Source organism: Marmota marmota, unplaced genomic scaffold (genome assembly GCF_001458135.2).
Source record: "Marmota marmota marmota unplaced genomic scaffold, marMar, whole genome shotgun sequence".
Lineage (NCBI taxonomy): Eukaryota > Metazoa > Chordata > Mammalia > Rodentia > Sciuridae > Marmota > Marmota marmota.
Window position 1 is genome coordinate 5,130,653 of NW_025999842.1, and position 21,820 is coordinate 5,152,472.

Below are 21,820 nucleotides of genomic sequence, written 5' to 3' on the forward strand. Positions count from 1 at the left end.
ATTCATATTAAAATATTTAAGGAAACATGTCATGTCTAAAACTTATTCCAAGTGGATCAGTACTCAAAAGTATCTATTATTATACACATACACACAAACTTGAGTATATAGGTGTTATTGGTATTTTTCTTTCATCTTTTCAGTAAGTTAAAAGATTTCCAAAGAAAAAACTGAGAAAAGGAATTTAGAAAAACACTGCCTTTTATTTTCAAACCACATAATTCCTAGATTTAAAATGTACTACATTTGATTAGATTATAACCTCTTTATGCACATAAATTGCATCTCAGTTAGAGCATTAACATATTTGAATTAAATCAACATAATAATATAATCTGTCATATGTTGCCCATACTAAACCTCTATGCCACTGGACAGAATAGTCTTTCTAAAAACATAAATTTTATTCAATCATACCCTGTTTTAAAAATTCATCACCCACAGCCATTAAAATAAAACTCCAAATTCCTTAGTTTGGCAAACAATAGCCTCCAAAATCTGACCCTATCCAATGTATCTCCTATCTGCACACACACTACATCACTACATGGCTAAGTCCACTTGGGAATATATTGTTCCCTTTGCTAAGTATGTCCATCTGCCTCATTTTCTTGGTTAATTTCTCTTCATCTTAAAGCTCCAGCTGGGACATCACTTTCCTCTAACAGGTATTCCTTGATTTCAAATTCATTGGAATGTCTCTTTTGTGCTGCCAGAGCAAACTTCAGAGTGGATACCACAATACAAACTATAATTTTGTAGCTTCTGAAAGGACTATACTCTATGTGCTCCAGCAGATAGCACGTAGCACATAGAATAAGGTAACAAGACATCAAAGACTAAAATTGGAAATATATGCTAAAACACTTTCACTGACCTGTAGATGGTGGACTCTGAATAATGTCTGAGAGGTTATAACCTCCAGAACTATCTGAACGCTTACGTGGCTTCTTTTTAGCTTTTGTTTTTGCCTTTTTAAACATGATTTCCCTAGAAAAAAGCACACACAAAAGTGAAAATGAATTAGAGATGAAACAGTGGAAAAACTATGCATTTTAACCAACAGAATATAGTATATTTTGGTCAAACAGAAACTATGATAGCACAGGCAAGTTCTAGTTACATTCACCAATGTAGATCTGAGTAAATTACTTAATTTCACTGGGTCTTACTGTGATATTATTATTCCCATCCTGGCATTTCTGTGAAAAATTAAAAACAAGATGGTAAAAAGGAAAATATGTGGAAAAGTAAAACGCTAGTCATAGGCCTCAAAAAGTGCTACAAAGAGACTATGAACAGAAGCAGGACAAGGCACAGCCATTACCATGGTGCCTCACCAAATACACCAAGTTCACATCAGACATGATCCAAGAGGTATATAGCTTTCCTGAGTATGAGCAGTGCTCCAAGGTCTCCATGGACAACAAATCTTCAAGTTCACCAAGAAAACACATATGTGCCAAGAGGTAGCAAGAAGAGCTGAAAATACCCTACCCACCAGGAAGAAAACTGTTGTCAAGGACTAAGACCCTTAAGCATAATAAAACCTTTACAAAGAAAAAAAAAGTAAAACACTGTTCACATTTATACACACTGTTTTATTAGCCAAGATCTTAACCTAGAAATATCTGGTGACAATTTGTTAAAAATTTCAGAAAATGCTTATTAATTCCCTAAATTAAGTACTATTAGGGAAATAACTATCCTATTTTAACCAAAAAATTATAGATCTCATTATATATTTTATCCACTTACAAGGGTCAGCAATGAAGTGTTATTTTGTAGAAATAAAATGAGTTATTTATATCAATGTTAATAAACTTATTATAACTTTTAATATAATATAATATATCTAAGTCAGATGTCCAACTTATAGTACCCCAAATGCTACCAAACACTAGGAAGAGAGAATTTAAGAAATAAGTGAAAAAAATACCTCTGGAACCCAAGAGTAGTTTTTCAGTGAGGTACACAGTGGCTCTATATAGTAAATGACCTGAACACCCAAAGATTTCATTTTAACAGGTTATTTTACTAAACAGAGTAAGAGTAATTCTGTAATAAGTCGATAAGTTAACCTACAACAGTGATTACAAATTCTATTCAGGGCTGGTCAAGTCAGCTCACTCTAAGGGATTATATAGAATCTGGGATATTTTGTCAGTCACTATAGGCTTATAATCTATTGAAATAAGTTCCTTAGAGAGGAATCATTTGAAAATAGCACATCATTTCTGGCTGGTGCACTCCTCTTTGGAACCTCTTTAGTTCAATCTCTCCAAAGGTAAATCTCTACTCTTCTACCAAGATGGCAGAGAGGCAATCCCTTGGCTGAATGGGGCTTAGGAATGGACCAGGGATCTAATGCTCCTTAAATTCAAGTACTCACCCTAGTCTTCATAAATCTGATACCACTAATTCTTAAGCATTTCCAGAACTGCTTTATTTTTTTTAAGTCATTACTCTTCAGAACTACTTTCCAGATTCCAAAACTCTTAACATATCCTGAGGACTGTTTGCTCCTTTCTTCTTCTCTCTGCTGTAGTACAATATGACCTTTCAAATTTCTTTACTGTAATCTCAGCACATTGGGAGATAGTTAAGATTACTGTACTTATTTGATCGAATATGTTTAAACTAAAGCCTATATTCTTTTTATACTTATACTTGATACATTTATTAGATTTGCAAGGATTAATTATACATTTATTCTATATTATAACAAGACTAAGAAAGAATATAAATTTTTCAACTTCTTTTTCCAAAATATCAAAATAAAATGTCAAGTATCCAAGAATGGGGGAGAAAAAAGGAAGGAAGGAAGAAAAGGACAGAAAATAAAACAAAAACAGCTTACGAGTAATTTTGTTCCATATTTATTTCTTCATTCAAAAAGATATCTCCATCTTCTATTTCCAAATAGCTAATATCTGGTCCATCTTGATAAGGTGTAATGATTCGTCTATCCATTGCGGGAATCTGTAGAATTAACCATGTTATTTTTAAGTACCAAGTTTTTTTTTTTTAATTTTAAAAATATATATACTTATGTTTTTAGTATGTGCTAACATTAACTAGAAAAAGTTCAGAATGCCTACTGACCTCCTAAATTTACAACAAAGAATAATGTGACTAGCTTCATTAAAAAGTATAATTCACAAAACTGCTATTTCCTGATTTTAGAGGAAAACCCTTAGTTTTTCTCCATTCAGTATACTGTTGGCTTTGGGTTTATCATATATGGCCTTTATAATGTTAAGGTAAGTACCTTCCTCCTATCCCAAGTTTCTCCAGCATTTTTTACATGAATGGTAGCTGTATTTTCTCAAAAGCCTTTCGTGTGTCCTCGGAAAAAAAGTTCTACTTTTATTATTAAATATTCCATTTCTTTTTTTGTGAACATCTTTGTGTGTCTATTGAGTATTTCTTAAAATATATTTTTAATTTTATTAATGCAATATAATTATACATAGTATTTGGATCCCTTTTGACAAAATTATTAACATACAAGGAATTAATCAACATACAAGGAATTAGATTTCAATCCCCATTCTCTCTTCCCACTCCCTTTTCTCCCTCCTCCACTCTACTGACCTTCCTTTCACTCCATTATTTATTTTTAATTAGTTCTTTCCCCATATATATTTATTATCATTCTGTTAGATTCATTCCATATTTCTCTTTTCCTTCCTTACTTCCTCCTTCTCATTCTCCATTTCTACTCCACTGATCTTCCTTGCATCTTTATGAAATCTGATCTTCCTACCCCACTGCCTTCTTTTCCTCATTTTGCTTTAGCGTACACGAGAGAAAACATTAAACCCTTGATTTTCTGAGTCTAGCTTATTTCGCTTAGCATGGTTTTCTTCATTTCCATCCACTTACTAGCAAATGCTAGTAATGCTATTTCATTCTTCATTTTGGGTGAATAGAATTCCACTGTGTAAATATGCCATATTTTCTTCAACCATTCATCTATTAACAGGCATCTGGGTTGATTCCATAAATTGCCTGTTGCTATAAACATTTAGTATCCATATCACCACAGTAGTTGCTTTTTGTGCATTTGAATAAATACTGAGGATTGGGATAGCTGGGTAATATGGTGGTTCCATTCCCAATTTTTTGAGGAATATCCATAATACTTTCCAAATTATACTAATGTGCAGTCTCACCAATAATGTATGAGTGTACCTTTTCCCCCCACAACCTTACCAACATTTATTATCATTCATGTTCTTGATAATTGCCATTCTGCCTACAGTAAGATGAAACCTTAGTGTAGGTTTGATTTGCATCTCCTTGATTGCTAAATAAGAACATTTTTTCCATGTATTTGGTTGGCCATTTGTGTTTCTTCTTTTGAGAAATTTCTGTTTAGTTCTTTTGATTATTTATTGACTGGGTTATTTGCTTTTATTAGCACTGGGCTGTTTGAGTTCTTTATATATTCTAGATATTAATCCCCTGTCAGAGTTAGTAGCTGGCAAAGACTTTTTCCATTCTATAGGCTCTTGCTTCACTCTCTTAATTATCTTCTTTGCTGCGCAGAAGCTTTTAATTAGATGACATCCCACTTATTAATTCTTGGTTTTATTCATTAAGCTTTAGGGGTCTTGTTGGGGAAATCAGTGCCTGCATCTATATGATGGAGTGCTTAGACCCTATGTTTTCTTCTGGCAGTTCCACAGTTTCTGATCTAATTCCTTAGTCTTGGAAATATTTTGATTTGTGCCGAATGAAAGATAGGGATTTAGTGTCAACATACTTTATATACAAACAGCTATATGAAAAATTGTGGTATATGTGTGTATTAAGAATCGTAAAGCAAAAAGAAAGATAGGGATTTAATTTCATTTCTCTACATATAAATATCCAGTTTTCACAGTATCATTTGTCTAAAAGGCTATCTTTTCTCCAACATATGTTTTTCGTCAAGTATCAGATGGCTATATGTGGATTTGTTTCTGAGTCTTCTATTCCACTGGACTTCATATCTACCTCAATGGCGATACTATGCCGTTTTTTTGCTACTACAGCTCTATAGTATAATTTGAGATGGGGTATTGTGATGCCTCCTGTACCACCTTTCTTATTCACAATTCCTTTGGCTATTCTCAGTCTCTTATTCTTCCAAATAAATTTAAGGATTATTTTTTCTAGTTCTGTGAGAAATGTCACTGGTATTTTGTGGGATTGACATTGAATCTATATATTACTTTTGGAAGTATGACCATCTTGACAATATTAATTCTGCCTATCTGAGAACACCTTCTGAGGTCTTCAATTTCTTTCTTTAGTGTTCTATAGTTTTCATTAATTCCTAGATTTTTGTGTTTTTATTTTTTAGGATAACGTTAAGGGGATGATTTTCCTGATTTCTTTCTCCACTGAGTCACTGTTGGGAGTATAGAAAAGCTACTGATTTCAGTGCTGATCTGGTATCCTGCTACTCTGCTAAATTCATTTATCAGCTCTAGGAGTCTTGTGGACTTTTTTGGGGTCTTCTATATATACTATCATGTTATCAGCAAACAGTGACAGTTTGACTTCCTCTTTTTCTATTTTTTTATCTTTAATATCCTTCCCTTGACGGATTGCTCTGGCTAGAGGTTCAAGTATTATATTAAATAGAAATGGTGAGAGTGGACATCTTGGTCTTATTCCTGATTTTAGAGGAAAACCTTTAGTTCTTCTCCATTCAGTATACTGTTGGCTTTGGGTTTATCATATATGGCTTTTATAATGTTAAGTAAGTACCTTCCTTCTATCCCTAGTTTCTCCAGTATTTTTTACATGAATGGTAGCTGTATTTTATCAAAGACCTTTCCTGTGTCTATTAAGATGATAGTATGGTTCTTGTCCTAAATTCTATTTATGCAGTGAATTATATTTGTTAATTTGCATGTGTTGAAGTAACCTTGCAACCTTGGAATGAAGCCCACTTAGTCATGGTATATTATCCTATTAATATGTTTTTGAATGCAGTTTCCTGATATTTAATTAAGGATTTTTGCATTTGTGTTCATCAGGGAGATAGATCTGTGGTTCTTTCCTAAATGTGTCTTTAATTTTAGTATGAGGGTTGTATTACCATCACAGAATGTAATCAGCAATGTTCCTTCTCTTTCAATTTCATGGAACAATTTGAGAAACTCCAGTGTTAGCTCCTCTTTAAAGATCTGGTGGAACTCTGCTGAGAATGCAACTGGCCCTGTGCTTTTCTTTTTTGATAGGCTTTTAATTGCAGTTTCAATTTCATTACTTGATTCAATCTGGGTAGGTCATAAGTGCCTAGAAATTTGTCAATGTCTTCTAGATTTTTCAGTTTATTGGAGTATAAATTTTCAAAAGTTTCCAATGATCCTTTGAATTTCAGATGTGCATGTGGTGATATCTCTTTTTTCATCTCTAATTTTGTTGATTTGAGTATTTTCTTTCTTTAGGTTAGTTTGGCTAAGAGTTTATCAATCTTATTTATCTTTTTGAAGAAGCAATTATTTTTTGCATTGATCCTGTGTATTATTCTTTTATGCCTGATTTCATTAATTTCTGCTCTGATTTATATTATTTCTTATCTTTTATTGATTTGGAGGTTTGTTTTTTCTTAAGGTAGTACATATGCTTATTATTGGACTCTAATTTTTATGATGTAGGCATTCAATGCAATAAATTTTCCTCTTGATACCAGTTTCATATTGTCCCAGATATTTCGACATGTTGTATTTTGTTTTTATTTGTTTCTAAGAATTTCTCCTCTTATTTCTTCTTCTATCCATTCTTCACTTAAAATAGTATTGTTTAATCTCCATGTGTTTATGTGTTTTCTATTATTTTTCTTGCTGTTGATCTCTAGTTTCATTCCATTAGGTTCTGACAGGATGCATAAGATTAAATCAATTTCTTTGTATTTGCTAAGACTTATATTGTAACCTAGAATATGGTCTATTTTGGAAAATATTCCATGAGCTGCTGAGAAGGCAAATTCAGCTGTTTGGGGGTGAAATATTCTGTAGATATCTACTAGGTCCATTTGATTTATAGTAGTACTTAGGTTGGATATATCTTTATTGATTTTATGCTTTGATGACCTGTCTATTGGTAACAGGAATGTAATGAAACAACCAATATTATTATATTAGGGTCTATCAAGAATTTAATATCAAGCATTTTTTAATATAATTGAGTGTATTGACATTTGGCGTACATATACATATTATTGTTATATCTTCTTACTGGCTTATTCCCATTATCAGCCCCTGTGTCTCCTTTGATTAATTTTTGCATCTTTTAAAATAGGAGCCTAGCTACTCTAACTTGTCTACAAACTCCATTCACATACAATATCTTTTTCATCCTTTTACCTGTAAGTCTGTTGTAGACAGCATACAGTTGGCTCTTGCTTTTTGACCCATTCTGCTAACCTGTATATTTTAATTAAGGTGTTGAAACCATTTATATTCACTCTTATTATGGATATGTGGTTTATTGCCATTTTGACTTCTTCTTATGTTTAATTCTATCTTGATTCTCATTTAGATGATTAGTCTTCTATTAATCATCATCTATTTGGGAGTTTTAGGATTTGTTTTGGCTTTCTCTATGAGCAGTTTACCTTGAAGAATTCTATGTAGTGCTGGCTTGGTTGTCATGAATTCTTTTAGTTTATCCTTGTAATGGAAAATTTTATTTACCCACTGAATATGAAAGGGAGTTATTCGGAGTATAGCAAACTCAGTTGATAATTGTTTTTAGAGTTTGGAATATCTCATTCCAAACCCTCCTGGAATGAGATGAGAAGTCAGAAGTGAGCCTTATTAGTTTGCCTCTAAATGTGAACTGATGTTTCTCTCTTGTAGCTTTTAATATTATGGTAGGCATTCTAATTAGGATGCATCTTGGAGAACTTCTCTTCATCAGGTCTTTTTGGGGTTCTGTTTGTTTCTTGTATGTGGATGTCTATCTCCTTTCTGATATTGGGAAAGTCTTCTGTGACTACCTCATTAATAATGTTCTTAAGGCCTTTAGCTTGTATCTCCATGTTCTCCATTAACCCAGTGATTCTCAGGTTTGGTCTCTTGATGTTGTCCCAAATCTCCTGTGTGTTCGGATCGTGTTCTTTTTTTTTTTCCCTTTATGGTATTCTACTCAAATTCAAGTATCCTTTCTTCAGGCTTGAGGTTCTGTCTTCAAGTGCTGAAGTTCTATTTTCTATGCAATCTAAACTGTTGGTGATGCTTTCAAGTAAATTTTTAATTTGATTGACTATGTCTTTTACTTCCAGAAGTTCTGACTGGTTTCTTTTCAATATTTCTAAAAGATCCTAAAGAGAATTACTTAGAAAATTATTTCATTAAGAAGTGTAACCTAATATACTGTTTTAGATGGTAATATTACAGCCACTAAAATCTTCGATGGAAAAACATAAATCTTACCATTTTTCTGTAAAATACAGAAAGATCCTTCAAAACATCATCACTTAAAACATCAAGAGACCTAAAAGACAGGAAGTATAATTTTATCTTAAGACTCAAATGACTTAATACTTACCAAGTACATCTACATATCGCCAAATAAGTAATAAAGTTATTTTTCAAGCTTTATATGTACTAGTCTCTACAGATTCTTTTTGGAAATGGGTGCAGTTATGTATTATATATCTTAAGTAAACAACAAACATATTATACAAATATCAATAAATCTCAAGCAACTGTTATGAATAAATGTACAAAGAATCGTTTCTATCACTAGAAAATAGCAAATACTCATTTTACAACCTTCATTTTCCAGAAATTATAATTAACTACAAAAGGAGTGCTATATTGATAGAATAGTGGGTTAAGTATCTGGATTCTATCAAGAATTATCACTTATACCAATTAACTGTATAATCTGAGCAACTCACTTTTGCTTAAGACAAATCTCAAGGACCTCTCAAGTTTCAAACAGGTATTTTAAGATAGCAGTGAAAATTTAAATCAAAGGTTACATTCTAATACAAACACTCTTTTAAAAAATTTTTTTCTACAATCAGAAATAAATAACTTGTATATACCCTATCAGTTGTTAACACTTTGGAGATATACAATGCATTAATCTGTGATGCTAAGTCAATTCTGGTGCAGCCCTCAGTTTCCTAAATCTCTTCACATACTATTTATATTTCTAGCAAATACATGTTTGACAAAGAACAGTTAATTTTGCACAAATCTTTGTTTTAATGCAAGGTGTGCATCTCCTCATGTTAAGTTATGTAAGTAGAGATATCACCATAGCAGGTATTGTCCTTAAGTGGCTCAGTTGACACATCTGTCTCAACCTAGTAGCTGAAATAGCTGAAAGATATTGACACCATTTTCCAATATAATAATTTAGACAGAGTTGATGTATGTTATATATATATATATTTTTTTTTGGTTGACAAACAGAATGAGCTTAATTTGGAGATACAGATTAATAAACTGCTATGAAGAGAACTACTAATGTAATGTTAGCAATGGAATTAAATTTAGCTTGAAACTCTAGCTAGGTTCTGACACTTGGATATCAAATGCATTTTAAAATGACATTGTCTAGTATCTCAAAACATTAATGTGCATTCAAAAGCATTTTCCACAAACTAATAAAAACTGAAATAGCAAAAGAATTGTCTCTAAACTGAACCCTACCTGGAAATTGTTAATAATCTCTTTGTGATGTGCTTCCATAAACCAAAACACTGTATTTCAATCATGTTTTAGAATGTTTCATTAATCATGATTTTGAATTAATTTAAGATCATTCTGACTTTGAAAACTAAGTCATTAAAAAGTTGAAATCATTTATAACAAGTATATACATCTAAATTTTCAATTCTTTCCCAAAAATAAAAGAAAAAATATTGCCTTTGTTTTCGCTTTTGCAACTTAAGGATATTAACAAAATCTACTTATAAGATTTTTGTGAAAATAAAATGAATTAATCTATGTAACACATTTGGAAAACTTCCTAGTACACAGGAGACACTAAGTATTAGTTTTTATTATCAGTACTATTGAAACTAGATGATAAAGCTTTAAACTAAAACTAAAAATATGGCTTCTAAACTTAAGTAACTATGTTCCCTAGGAAAAGCTTCATTTTCCCCATTACTGATTTTATAATAAGAAAAAAAATATTTTGACCTTGTATTTTTTAAAAAATATTAATTTTTTTCAATAAAAAATTGCTAAAAAGTTGACAAATTTCCAAATCCCCCTAATTCAAAAATGTTGACTCCTAACTCATTAGCATTTTCAAATTTGTTTACTTCAAATTTCCAAGTAAATATTATTATTCACTTTTAAATTACTAACATATCTACTATTATATATAAACACCCATTTTTGCAAAAGTCATAGAATATGTACACAGAACTAACCTTGCTTCTAGTAAAGCTGCCATATTCAGTCCTATGAACTGTAAACAAGACAGTTTCAATTGTTCAGCATTATACAATGCCGCAAATTCCAGAAGCATAGCAGCATTCTTAAGGGTAACTACAAAGAAAGAAAAGATTTACAAAATTACATGAAAGGCATGCTACTACAAACAAATAAATACACTTAAGTTTGTAAGCTTTCAACATTCAAAACAAAGGAAACAATGGTTATTCTGTTTTACCAAAAATACAAAAATTTTTTCTGGGGCAAAATACAGAATTTAACTTCCACCCAAATATGCAAAAGTAATTTCAAAAGATTGGTTACAAGGAAAAACACACACAAATGAAAATTTTAAGCAAACCAAAATATAAAAGAAACACTGGGTGCCACCAAAAAGCAAATATATAAGAACTGACAATCTTCCACCAAATAATTTTTTATTATTAACTTTCACTAATGAACAACTTTCCTTTTCATTTGCATAGCAGAGTAGTCATTCTGTCTTCTATAAAAGTAAAAATGATATTAAGACTAAGAGGAACTGACGAAATAATTCTGTAAAATGCACTAAGTTGATTAATCTATCAGAATATATGTATACATTTAGAAAATGCATCTAAATCTTACCTTATTCATGCTAGTGCTGAATTTAATATATTCTGTGAAAGACTCTGGATAGTTATAATGCTAGGAACTTGATGTATGAAGAACCCTATTTTGCTAAGATATTCTACCTATGTAGCATATAACGTTAGCTTCCTGAACTTCTCTATCTTTTTCTTAGTTACCCTGATCTGCAGCCAACAGATGAACACAAGTGCTTTCTACACATGGCCTCTTCCATGCTTTTTTAATTCTTTCTCTGTTATACTCTCAAAAATTGAAATGGCAGTCAATAAAGGTCTCTACCTTACCGGACTAACCTTTCAGCTAATGATAAAAACATCTCACATCTCTCATAAATAATAAAATTGGATCATATAAAAACTTCTCTAAAATTATTTATTTGGGAACAAAGATTGACCAATAATCAAAGACCAAACTTCTATGGAACACTTCTTTTGCTAGGTTCTAGGAGTATTAAAGAATTAATAAAGGAAACTATGCAGAATATCCAAGGAAGTTCAGGAAAGTCAACTGAACAAGTGAAAATATCACCTATATGTATATCTTATACCTACTACATGTTGTGTTCTTTATTTTAATGTTTTTTCTTTTCTTACAATTAAAAAAAGATCAAGGCTATTGTTCTCTTTTTTTGTAACCAAGGAGAAGATGGTCCACGGTGCTCAAGGAAAGTGAACAAATAAGAACAACAAGGCTAAGAAAACTCCTAGCAAGTACAAAGTAGAAAAATTTAACTACCTCCATACTACCAAAGCATCAATAAAGCAAAACAAATACAAGATTTTAGAAAATAATAAAATCTTGCATATCAGGCTAAGAAAATTCAATCTGCATTCTAGAGAAAGCAATTAAAAATATCTAAACAAAGAAAAAACATTGTTACTTTCTATACAAAGATTAAAGAAAGTAGAAGGGAGAGAAGCATTTTAAATACTACTAGAATACTACACAGAAGGGATGATTAACAGTGACCTCAACTAGCATAGTGACAGTGAGAATTAAAAGGTGAGGGAAATGTAATCAGCTTTGATAGCTAAAGAATCTGGGCATAAGGGACAAATTACAAATAATTTGGAATTTCAAAGTTGGAGTATTCAGGAAAAGTCATGAAATTAACTGAAATAATGGATAGAAAAAAGTTTGAGAGATGAAATTGGTTGAGATACATTAATGGAAGAATCATGTAAAACTTCCACCTTCAGTAGAAAATGAATAGCTAAAAACTATACCCAAGACCAGCAAAGTAGCAAAAAAAGAAAATTTAGCTTTCAAATTCTTATTCCTGAAATTCCAAAATAAATGACATTATTATTCATGATTTTATGACATTGCAATAAAAATTAACATCATATTTCAATTCAAAGATATGCATATTATCACATATTTCTGAGATAAGAATATACTTATACATGTAATAAAGTTTTGACACTTTTAAAGGAACAAAAAAATGAAGTATTTTACTGTAAACATAAAGAGTCATAGTTATTCGTCAATCTGAAAACATATTAATATTCTAATTTAAAATTACTCACGTTTTTCAGTTAATGCTACTTCACAAATCTCTTTCAATCGAGTTATAAGAAGCTGATCAGCTACCACAAGAACACTACAAATAAAATCCACATTTTGACATTCTAAAAAGAAAAAGAAAACAAGCATTACTCTGTTAAGCTATAATAATTATACCTTCCTAGGAGAAAAAGTGATGTAAATAAGACATTAGGAAAGAGAAACATGATTACTTTCCACACGTTGGAATAAGAATTAAAATAAAAAGTAAATAGATTGAAATATTTCAAAGTTTTAGGTTGAAAGCTGAAAAAATACACCAAAATGCCTTGGCTCACATGAGACCATAAAATGTTCAACTACTACTAGAAGGCTACCAAATAGCTGACTTGTTTACAATCTCCTATGTTGTTAGAGAAAGTCAAATCTCTGCTCATATTTAAAATAAATTTATCATTTAACAACACTTTTAAAAACACCTGCCAGGTGCAGTGATGCACGCCTATAATACCAGAAACTCAGGAGGCTGAGGCAAGGAAGATTCCAAGTTCAAGGCTAGGGTCTTGAATCAAGACCCTCAGCAACTTAGCAAGACCCTGTCTAAATACTACCAATAGTCTATAAAATGCTCCTAGGCGACAGCCAAGTAACAACAGAAACAGGGAGAAAAGGGGAAGGAAGAAAAAGAAAAAATAATCTCTAACAACATAGGAGGAAAAAAAGGGGGAAAAAAAGGAATAGGAAGGAATAGCAAATGGATTTTAAAAATGGAGGAGGGAAGGTCATTGTGAATGATAATCTAAGAACTTTTAGAAATCCTTTCCTCCATAAAAGCAATGAGAAGACTCCCAATAATTATCTAAATCAACTTTATCTAGAAATCAAAGGCTTGCAGTAATTTGGGGGTATGTTTATTCAAGAAAAGTGACTGTTTTTTCCAAGAACAGTGACATTTGGGATATTGTAGCTTTTCCTATTCAATCCCTCCTCTCCTTTTCTACATGGTATAACAGGTTAAGCATCCCTATTCAAAATCCAAAATCCAAATCTTTTTGAGTACTTATAAGGGACCAAAAGTTGAAAATACCACACGTGACCTCATGAGACAGGTCACAGTCAAAACAGAAACAGACTAAAAACAGGCTATCTGTAATAGGTATGATCAAAACATAAGTGAATTTTAGGTTTAGATTTTGGTCCCATCTCAAAAGATAACTCATTACAATACAGAAATATTCCAAAAATTTTGAGACTATAAATAAAGAGCACATACAGTCCCAAACATTTTGGATAAATGATACTCAACCTGGACTGAAAACCAATAGATCCACAATTACCGTGAAAATGAGCAGCCTAGTAGCTGCTGGAGAAAACAAAAGTGGTTATGAAGTAATATTATCAAAGAACTATCAATATTTTGACCTGTCAGCTCTTCCCTTAAAATTCAACTAGAATAACTTGTCTTTATTTGACCTAACTCAAAGCTTCCCTAATGAGACCAACATTTTCCTTTATTGAAAATAATTAGCAGTGGGGCTGGGGATGTGGCTCAAGCGGTAGCGCGCTCGCCTGGCATGCCTGCGGCCCGGTTCCAATCCTCAGCACCACATACAAAAACAAAGATGTTGTGTCCGCTGAAAACTAAAAAATAAATACTAAAAATTCTCTCTCTCTCTCTCTCTCTCTCTCTCTCTCTCTCTCTCTCTCCTTCTCTCTCTCTTTTAAAAAAAATACAAAAAAAAAAGAAAATAATTAGCAGTAATCATTTTAACACTGAGTCTGCCTAAGATGACAGTTGGAACAAACAAGCAGCAGATAGAAAAAAAACCTTAAAAAGAAATACTAGAGAATAGAATGTTGTTAGACAAAATGCTTATAATGCCCCTCAAAATTCATATGTTGACGTCCTAATCCCCAGTGTTGTATTTGAAAATAGGGATTCTATGGAAGTAATTAAGATTAAATGAGGCTATAAGGTTGGAGCCCTAACTCAACAGGATTAGTATACCTCTAAGAGGAGATCACAGAGACCTTGCTTACTCTCTTTCCACACATATGCATTAAGGAATGGCCTTGTGAAGACATAGCAAGAGGCAATATGTGCAAATCTAGAAAGGAGCTCTTATCAGAAACCAATGTTGCCAGAACATGCTCTAGAATATCTAGCTTCCAAAACCATGAGAAAATTACTATATGTAACTTAAGTCACTCAGTTTGTTTGGTATGGTTTGGCAGCCTAAGCAAACCAATACAGATGTCTATAGGAGGTTTTGAAAACTTCCAAAATATTCCTGTGAATCTAGCTATACACAAGTAGAGGGCTAAAAACATACCCAGCAAAGACTTTTTAAGGCCCTACCTCTTACCTCTGGCTTACACTGAGACTGTGCACAAAAGGAAACAAATTGAGTTGTAAACTGCCTGCCAGAATAATGACAACAAGTCCCCAACACACAAAAGTGAGAAGATTTATTATTTCCAGGAATTTACAGAAATGTCTCTCAAATAATTAGCTGATCACTAACCTAACCAAGCAGTCATTTCAGTGTTCACAAAGGATGAATAAAGAAATTACAGAATTAGTTCAGGAAAGTTGTCGGAAAAAAAAAAACAAACCTGTGGATGAGGGAAGAATCTGGATCTCCACAGCTGCTACACTATATTATTTAAAGTCCAATTTTCAACAACAAAACTTTATGAAAGATGAAATGAAAAAAATTCAAGTATAACCTATGCACACACACAAAAAAAAAAAGTAGGCAGAAGAAAGTGTTGCTGAGGAAGACTTCAGATTTACTAGATAAGACTTTAAATCACCTATTTTAAATATGCCTGAAGAACTAAAAGAAACCCTGTCTTAAAAAATTAAAGAATGAAGACAATGTTAGGGTTAAAACTAGAATATCATTAAAGAGAAGTTAAAGGTCAGTTGAGATTACCTAATGTAAGGAACAGAAAGAAAAATGAGCAAAACCCAAAAGTCCTTATAGAGATCCACTATGCATACCAAGATACAAATGAAAGTCCCAGAAGGAAAAAATGAGAGAAAGGAAAAAAAGAATATTAAGTAATAATAACTGAAAACTTTTCAAATTTGATTTTCTTAAAAAATATATCTGCATATCCAAAAAGCACACAAACTCCAAGTAAGGTAAATTCAAAGGTATTCACATCTAGATACAATAAACTGTTGGAAACTAAAGAAAATCTTGAGATCAGCAGGAGAGAAACAACTAATCATGTGTTAGGGATCCTCAATGAGATTAAGATCTGATAAGACATGAGAAAGCAATGGGATGGCATATTAATAATAGTAAAACAAAAAGACCATCACCAAGAATTCTATTATCTAGCAAAACTATCCTTCAAGAATGAAGAAATTGAGATGTTCACAGATTAATAACAAAAAAGGAGAATTTGTCTCTAGTTAATCTGCTCTAACAAGAAATGCTAAAAGTAGAACTTCAAACGGAACTAAAAGGGCACTTCAAAGATAATTCAAATCCATCAAGAACATCCATAAACCTAACTACACAAATAAGTAAAAAAGATAGTATAAAAATATAAATGTATTCTTCTTCTTAACCTTTTTTTACAACTGCATAAAACAATAACAAATACATGTTGATGGGCATGTAATATACAAAGGTATAATATGAATGACAAATAGCACAAAGGAGTAGGAAGGAAAGGGTGCTATAACGAAACAACATTTTTTAAATGATACTGAAATTAAGTTAGCATTAATACGAACAGGATTGTTTTAACTTATGATATTAATTACAGTCCCCAGAGTAACCATTAAAAAATTACTTCTACAAGAGCATTTCAAAAGCAAAGGAGAAAATATCCATTTGACACAAAAGGGGACAGTAATAAAGAAGAAGAAAGATCTCCAACCAATAGTCTACTTCCATTTTAAGAAACTACAGAAAAGAAGAATAAGCCAACACAGAGCAAGCAGAAAGAAAACAATGATAAAAATTAGGCTGGAATCAACAAAACAAGAACAAAAAACAAGGTATACAAACAAAACTCAAAGTTGTTTTATGAAAAAAAAAATCATAAAATTGACAAATCTTTAGGAAAATGATCAATAAAAAACTAGAAAGAAGACTTTAATTACCAAAATCAAGAAAGAAAAAAGTAACTTGATAAAACCAACCAGAAGTAAAAAAGGTTAACAGACACTACAAACTATGAACAGATTTGTATGCTAACAAAGCAAAAATCCAGATAAAATGAACAAATCTGTAGAACACACATTACTTAAATTGATTCAATATAAAACTGAGCAGATCTACAATAAATAAAGGGATTAAATTAGTAATTAAAAATCTTTGTACAATGAAAAGTGCAGGATCAGATTGCTTCATTGACAAATTTGGCCAAATGTTTAACACCAATTGTCCCCAAATTCTTCAAAAGTATGTTAGAACAAATTCCATCTCATTCAATGATGTCAACAATGTCCTGATACTAAAGCCAAACAGAAACATTACAGGAAAACTAAGACTAATATCCATTTTATGATTATAGATACAAAAAATACTAAACTGAATCCAGTAACATAAAAAAGAATTACACATGATTAAGTAGAATATTCCCAGAATGAAAGACTCTACATATAAAAATCAACCAATATAATGAACAAAAATGGAACTAAAGGACAGAAAAAGTGATTTAAATCATCTCAAGAGATACAGAAAAGCATTTAATGAAGACTGATTCCCTTTCATGATAAAAACACTCAAACCAGGAATAGAAAAATCTTCCCCAACTTGATAAACAATTACCAAAAAAAATAAAAATAAAAAATCCTACAACTAACTAACTAATAGTGACTCAATTCTTTCCTCCTAAGATTAGGAACAACACAAGGATAGACTCCACACAACACTGTAAAAGAAGTTCTTATAGTCAGAGTCGCTAGGCAGGAAAAAGAAATAAAAGGCATCCAGATTATAAAGGAAGAAGTAAAACCATCTCTATTTGCAGATAACATGATATTGTATAAAGGAAATCCTAAGAAATCCACTTAAAACTAACAGAACTAGTGAAAGAATCCAATTGCTATCTTAAGCAGTAGCAAAGAACAATCCAAAAATGAAAATTTGAAATCATTTCAATTTAAAAGTAGCAGGAAAAAGAATACTTGGGAATAATTTTAATAAAGGAAAAACAAGGCTTGTACATTGAAAGCTATCTTAAAAATCACTGACAAAAATTAAAGACAAAAAATGGAAAGACAACCATGGTTGATGGTAAGAATCTTCAAACTGATTTACACATTCATCACCATCACTATTAAAACCACAGCTACCTCTTTTGCAGAAATTGACAAACTAATCCTAAAATTCATATGAAAATGTCAGGATCCAAAACATCTTGAAACAGAATAAAGGAGGAGGACTCACATTTCTCACCTTCAAAACTTATTACACAGCAATGGTTATTTAGACAGTGTGGTACTGGCCAAAAGACACAAATATATCAATGGAACAGAACTGAGAAACAAGAAATAAAATCTTACATTTACAATCAACTGATTTTTGAGGAAAGTGCCAAAACAATTCAATGGGGAAATAAAAACCTGTTTAACAGATGATACTACAGCAACTAGATAAACACATGTAAAAGAAGGAAGTTGGACCCTTAACCCACAACACAAAAAAAATAACTAACTCAATTACAAAAGTGGTTACCTAGGGCCAGGGATGGGAGAAATGCAGAACACTGCACATTGTACTACAAACAAGTAAGTTCTAGAGACTTATTGGTCTGCTAGGTGACAAGTTTGTTAATAATAACGTGTTGTACACTTGAAATTTGCCAAGAGAGATCTTAAGCATTCTTGCCCCCACCAAAAAAAACAATTAACTATTTAAGGTGATACATATATTAATTAGTTTAATTATGATAATCATTTCACAAGTAATACATATGTCAAAACATTACCTTGTATATCTGAATATACACAATTCATATTTGTGAATTATACCTCAATACAGCTGGGGGAATAATTAAGCAAAATTAATCAAAGACTCTAATGTGAGCTACATGATTTCCTCTTAAGAGGAAAATACAGGAAGTAATTGTCATGACCTCAGCTTTGACAATGGATTCTCAATATGACAACAAAAGCATGAGCAGCAAGTAAAAATAGGTAATCTGGACTTCAACAAAACTAAAACTTTTATATTTTAAAAGACTCTATAAAGAAAATGAAAATATAACCCAGAGAACAAGAAAAATATATACATATGATAATCGACTTGTACCCAGGGTATTTAAGAACTTTTACAACATAATAAAAAACAAGCAAGGCACAGTGGCGCAAGCCTATAATCCCAGCAACTCGGGAGGCTAAGGCAGTAGGATCACAAGTTCAAAACCAGCCTCAGCAACTTAGTGAGTCCCTAGGCATCTAAGTGAGAGCCTGTCTCCAAATAAAAAGTAAAAAGGGTTGGGATGTGACTCAGTGGTTAAGTGCCCCTGGGTTTAATCCCTGGCACCAAAAAAAAAAAAAAAAACCCAACTAATTGAAATAAAAATGACCCAAATTTTTAAACACTTTTCAAAGATGATACACATTTGGTCATAAAACACATGAAAAGATGTTCAACATCACTGGAGAAATGCAAAACAAAATCACAATGTTATACTACTTTACACCCACTAGAAGTTACAAGAAAACAAACATTAAAGAGTATCGGAAGGATGTGGAGAAAATGGAACTTTAATGTGCACTGCCAGTAAGAAAGTTAAAACAGTCCCTTTTTAAAGTTCAGCAGTTCCTAAAAACTAACTTAAGAGTTACTATATGACCCAGCGCTTTAACTTCTAGGTATATGGCTTAAAAACAACAAAAACACAAGCCCACAAAAATAATTCCTTATAGCTAAAAAGTGAAAATATCTCAAATGTCCATCAACTGATGAATGAATAAATAAAATGTGGTATATCTACAAAAAGGATATTATTTGGCAATAGAAAATATGATGTGCTAGTATATGCTATAACATAATAATTGAAAACATAATGCTAAGTAAGAGAAGTTAAACATAAAAGGGCACATAATGTTTCATTTTATTTTTATGCAATGTGCAGAAAAGGCATAGAGAAAGAAAAAAAGTATATTAGTCATTAACAGGGACCAGAAGGTGGATGAGTGGAAAGTATTTGCTTACTGGGTAAAAGGTTTCTTTATTAGAGTAGGGAAAATGCACTAGAATTAGAAAATGCTGAGCTATACCATTTTGAAATATACTAAAAACCATTTAATCATACACTTTAGAAGAATAAACTTTATTATATACCATAATTTTTTTTAAAAATGACAGAAATAGAGGAAAAGTACCAATGTTTCCACTATCCTCTTAAAGTACACAAATCTTTAGAAAATTTGTTCTTAGTTAAATACTACCTCCTTTACAAACACTGTTCAGATTTCCCCACATATATTTAGACGCTAGTTTCTCAAAAATGTACCCATTTTTTAGAGGGTTACTCTGTTTAGTTATACTTGTTTTCTTATGTAGTCGTTTTTTACATTAGATTGTAGGTGTCTTAAAAATAAAGGCAGAAACTTTAAATTTTTTATCCTTAATATACAGCTAAGGCTAAAAAACAATGGTAAAATAATATCACAGAACACTCAATACCACTCCAACAACTAAAGAAACCTGATGTTGTACAACTAAAATATGGTGTCTTGCCTGACAAAGCATATAAATGTAGTCTCTTCATAAATTTTGGCTCAATTCTTCATCTACTTCTTTCACTTCTGGTGTGTTATTACAAGGGGGGAAATAGGCAAGAAACAACTTAAGTAAGGAATTTGACAAAACTATATTCCCTGTTCTCCATTCATCTCAATTGTAGAGTAGCTGAAAATGGAACTGCTAAATAGAATAGAAAGCCTAGGTGTTTTCTATTTAAGTCTTGACCTCAATCCATACACCACTGCTGGGAGCCATTAGCCAAGTAGGTATGACAACTTCCTTGCCAGCGTACCCCATGTTGCTTAGTGGAAGGACTCCTGGAAATAGGACATTTTGCAGTGACATTGCATCTAAGGTGACCTTGCTCAAGGACCAGGGCGGATCCGGGTTTAGGGTGTTCCCGGTTTAGGACTATCCGGTTTAGGACTATCCGGGTTTAGGGTGGTTCCAGGTTTAAGGTTATTCCTGCTGGGAATAGGGCGTATCCGGCTGCCTGAGTTCCCCTTGAATTCTCACGGGATTCAGACAGTATTTTTTGGGAGACAGAAGACCAGTGGGGGTGGATTTGGGCAGAGAACGTGGATTTCCCCAGAACGTGATTGTAGACGGCTGGTGTGAGTTCGGGAATAAAGAGTTGCTGTTTGAATCTACAAGCTGTGTGGTGGCTCGTGATTTTGTGCCCAGCCAGACTGCAGCACACCACTCAATATTACATACAAGTCTCAAAGAGTTCAAGGGATATTGAAAACTCTTTCTGTACTTTCACTGTTAGTAATTATCCTACTGCTTATTTTAAATTAAGCCTCTAATGACAGCTTATTTAAAGTAGTGTCAAAATTAAGTCTCATGTTTATTTTATCATTATTTTATTATACACAATCTAAAATTTTCTAAAAGTACCTGTTATCACCACAGCTTCATCAGTATAGAGGTAGTCCAAAATAATCTTCAGTATGTCAGAATGTATTGCCATTTCCAGAGCTGCACAACTGGAAGCCTAAGTAAATTAAGATAAAATAAAGGAAAACAATTAATTTTAAACATTATTGTAAAGTTTAAAATAAAGTACGACTATATTCTAACTTGAGTTATTTGATATGAAAAACTCTGGATAAGAAATCACATTAAAAGCAAAAAATAAATCTATAAAACACAAAGCTAAAATTACATTCAATATTAAAATAAGAAAAAATGAACAAAGAAAATTTCAGAAAATAAGGAACACACTAGCATTCCTAACACATTTCTAGATAAAAACAAGACTATTTTGATTTCAAAAGCCTTTTATCATCAATTCTAACTTCTAAGTGTAAAGAATTTTAGTTATAGAGCTTCCAAACACTCCTGCAAGGTAGGCGGGCTTGCGACCCACCTGCAGAAGAGGAGCAGCGGCCTGCTGAGAGGCAGAGCCGCCCCCTCCCCCTGCGCGGCAAGGTAGACAGAACTGTGACCATCCACAGAGCAGGCCCAGCGGCCTGCTGAGGGGCAGAGCCGCCCCCCACCCCCCGCGCCTGCCAGGTAGGTGGAACGGTGACCACCGGCAGAAAAGGCCCA

General features: G+C 32.3%; 1 protein-coding gene across 4 annotated transcripts in view; it reads right to left on the reverse strand.

Annotated features, from left to right (window-relative positions):
* Positions 1-21,820, reverse strand: part of Ibtk (inhibitor of Bruton tyrosine kinase) — a 77,611-nt gene that overhangs the window by 24,537 nt on the left and 31,254 nt on the right. For all 4 annotated transcript variants that reach the window (XM_015498966.2, XM_048802160.1, XM_048802066.1 and 1 more), the window contains 6 exons: positions 21,167-21,263; positions 12,566-12,667; positions 10,403-10,520; positions 8,439-8,499; positions 2,861-2,982; positions 878-990 (listed from right to left, as the gene is read on the reverse strand). In XM_015498966.2, coding sequence (XP_015354452.1) covers positions 878-990; positions 2,861-2,982; positions 8,439-8,499; positions 10,403-10,520; positions 12,566-12,667; positions 21,167-21,263 — 613 coding nt within the window. The remainder of the gene's footprint in view (positions 1-877; positions 991-2,860; positions 2,983-8,438; positions 8,500-10,402; positions 10,521-12,565; positions 12,668-21,166; positions 21,264-21,820) is intronic.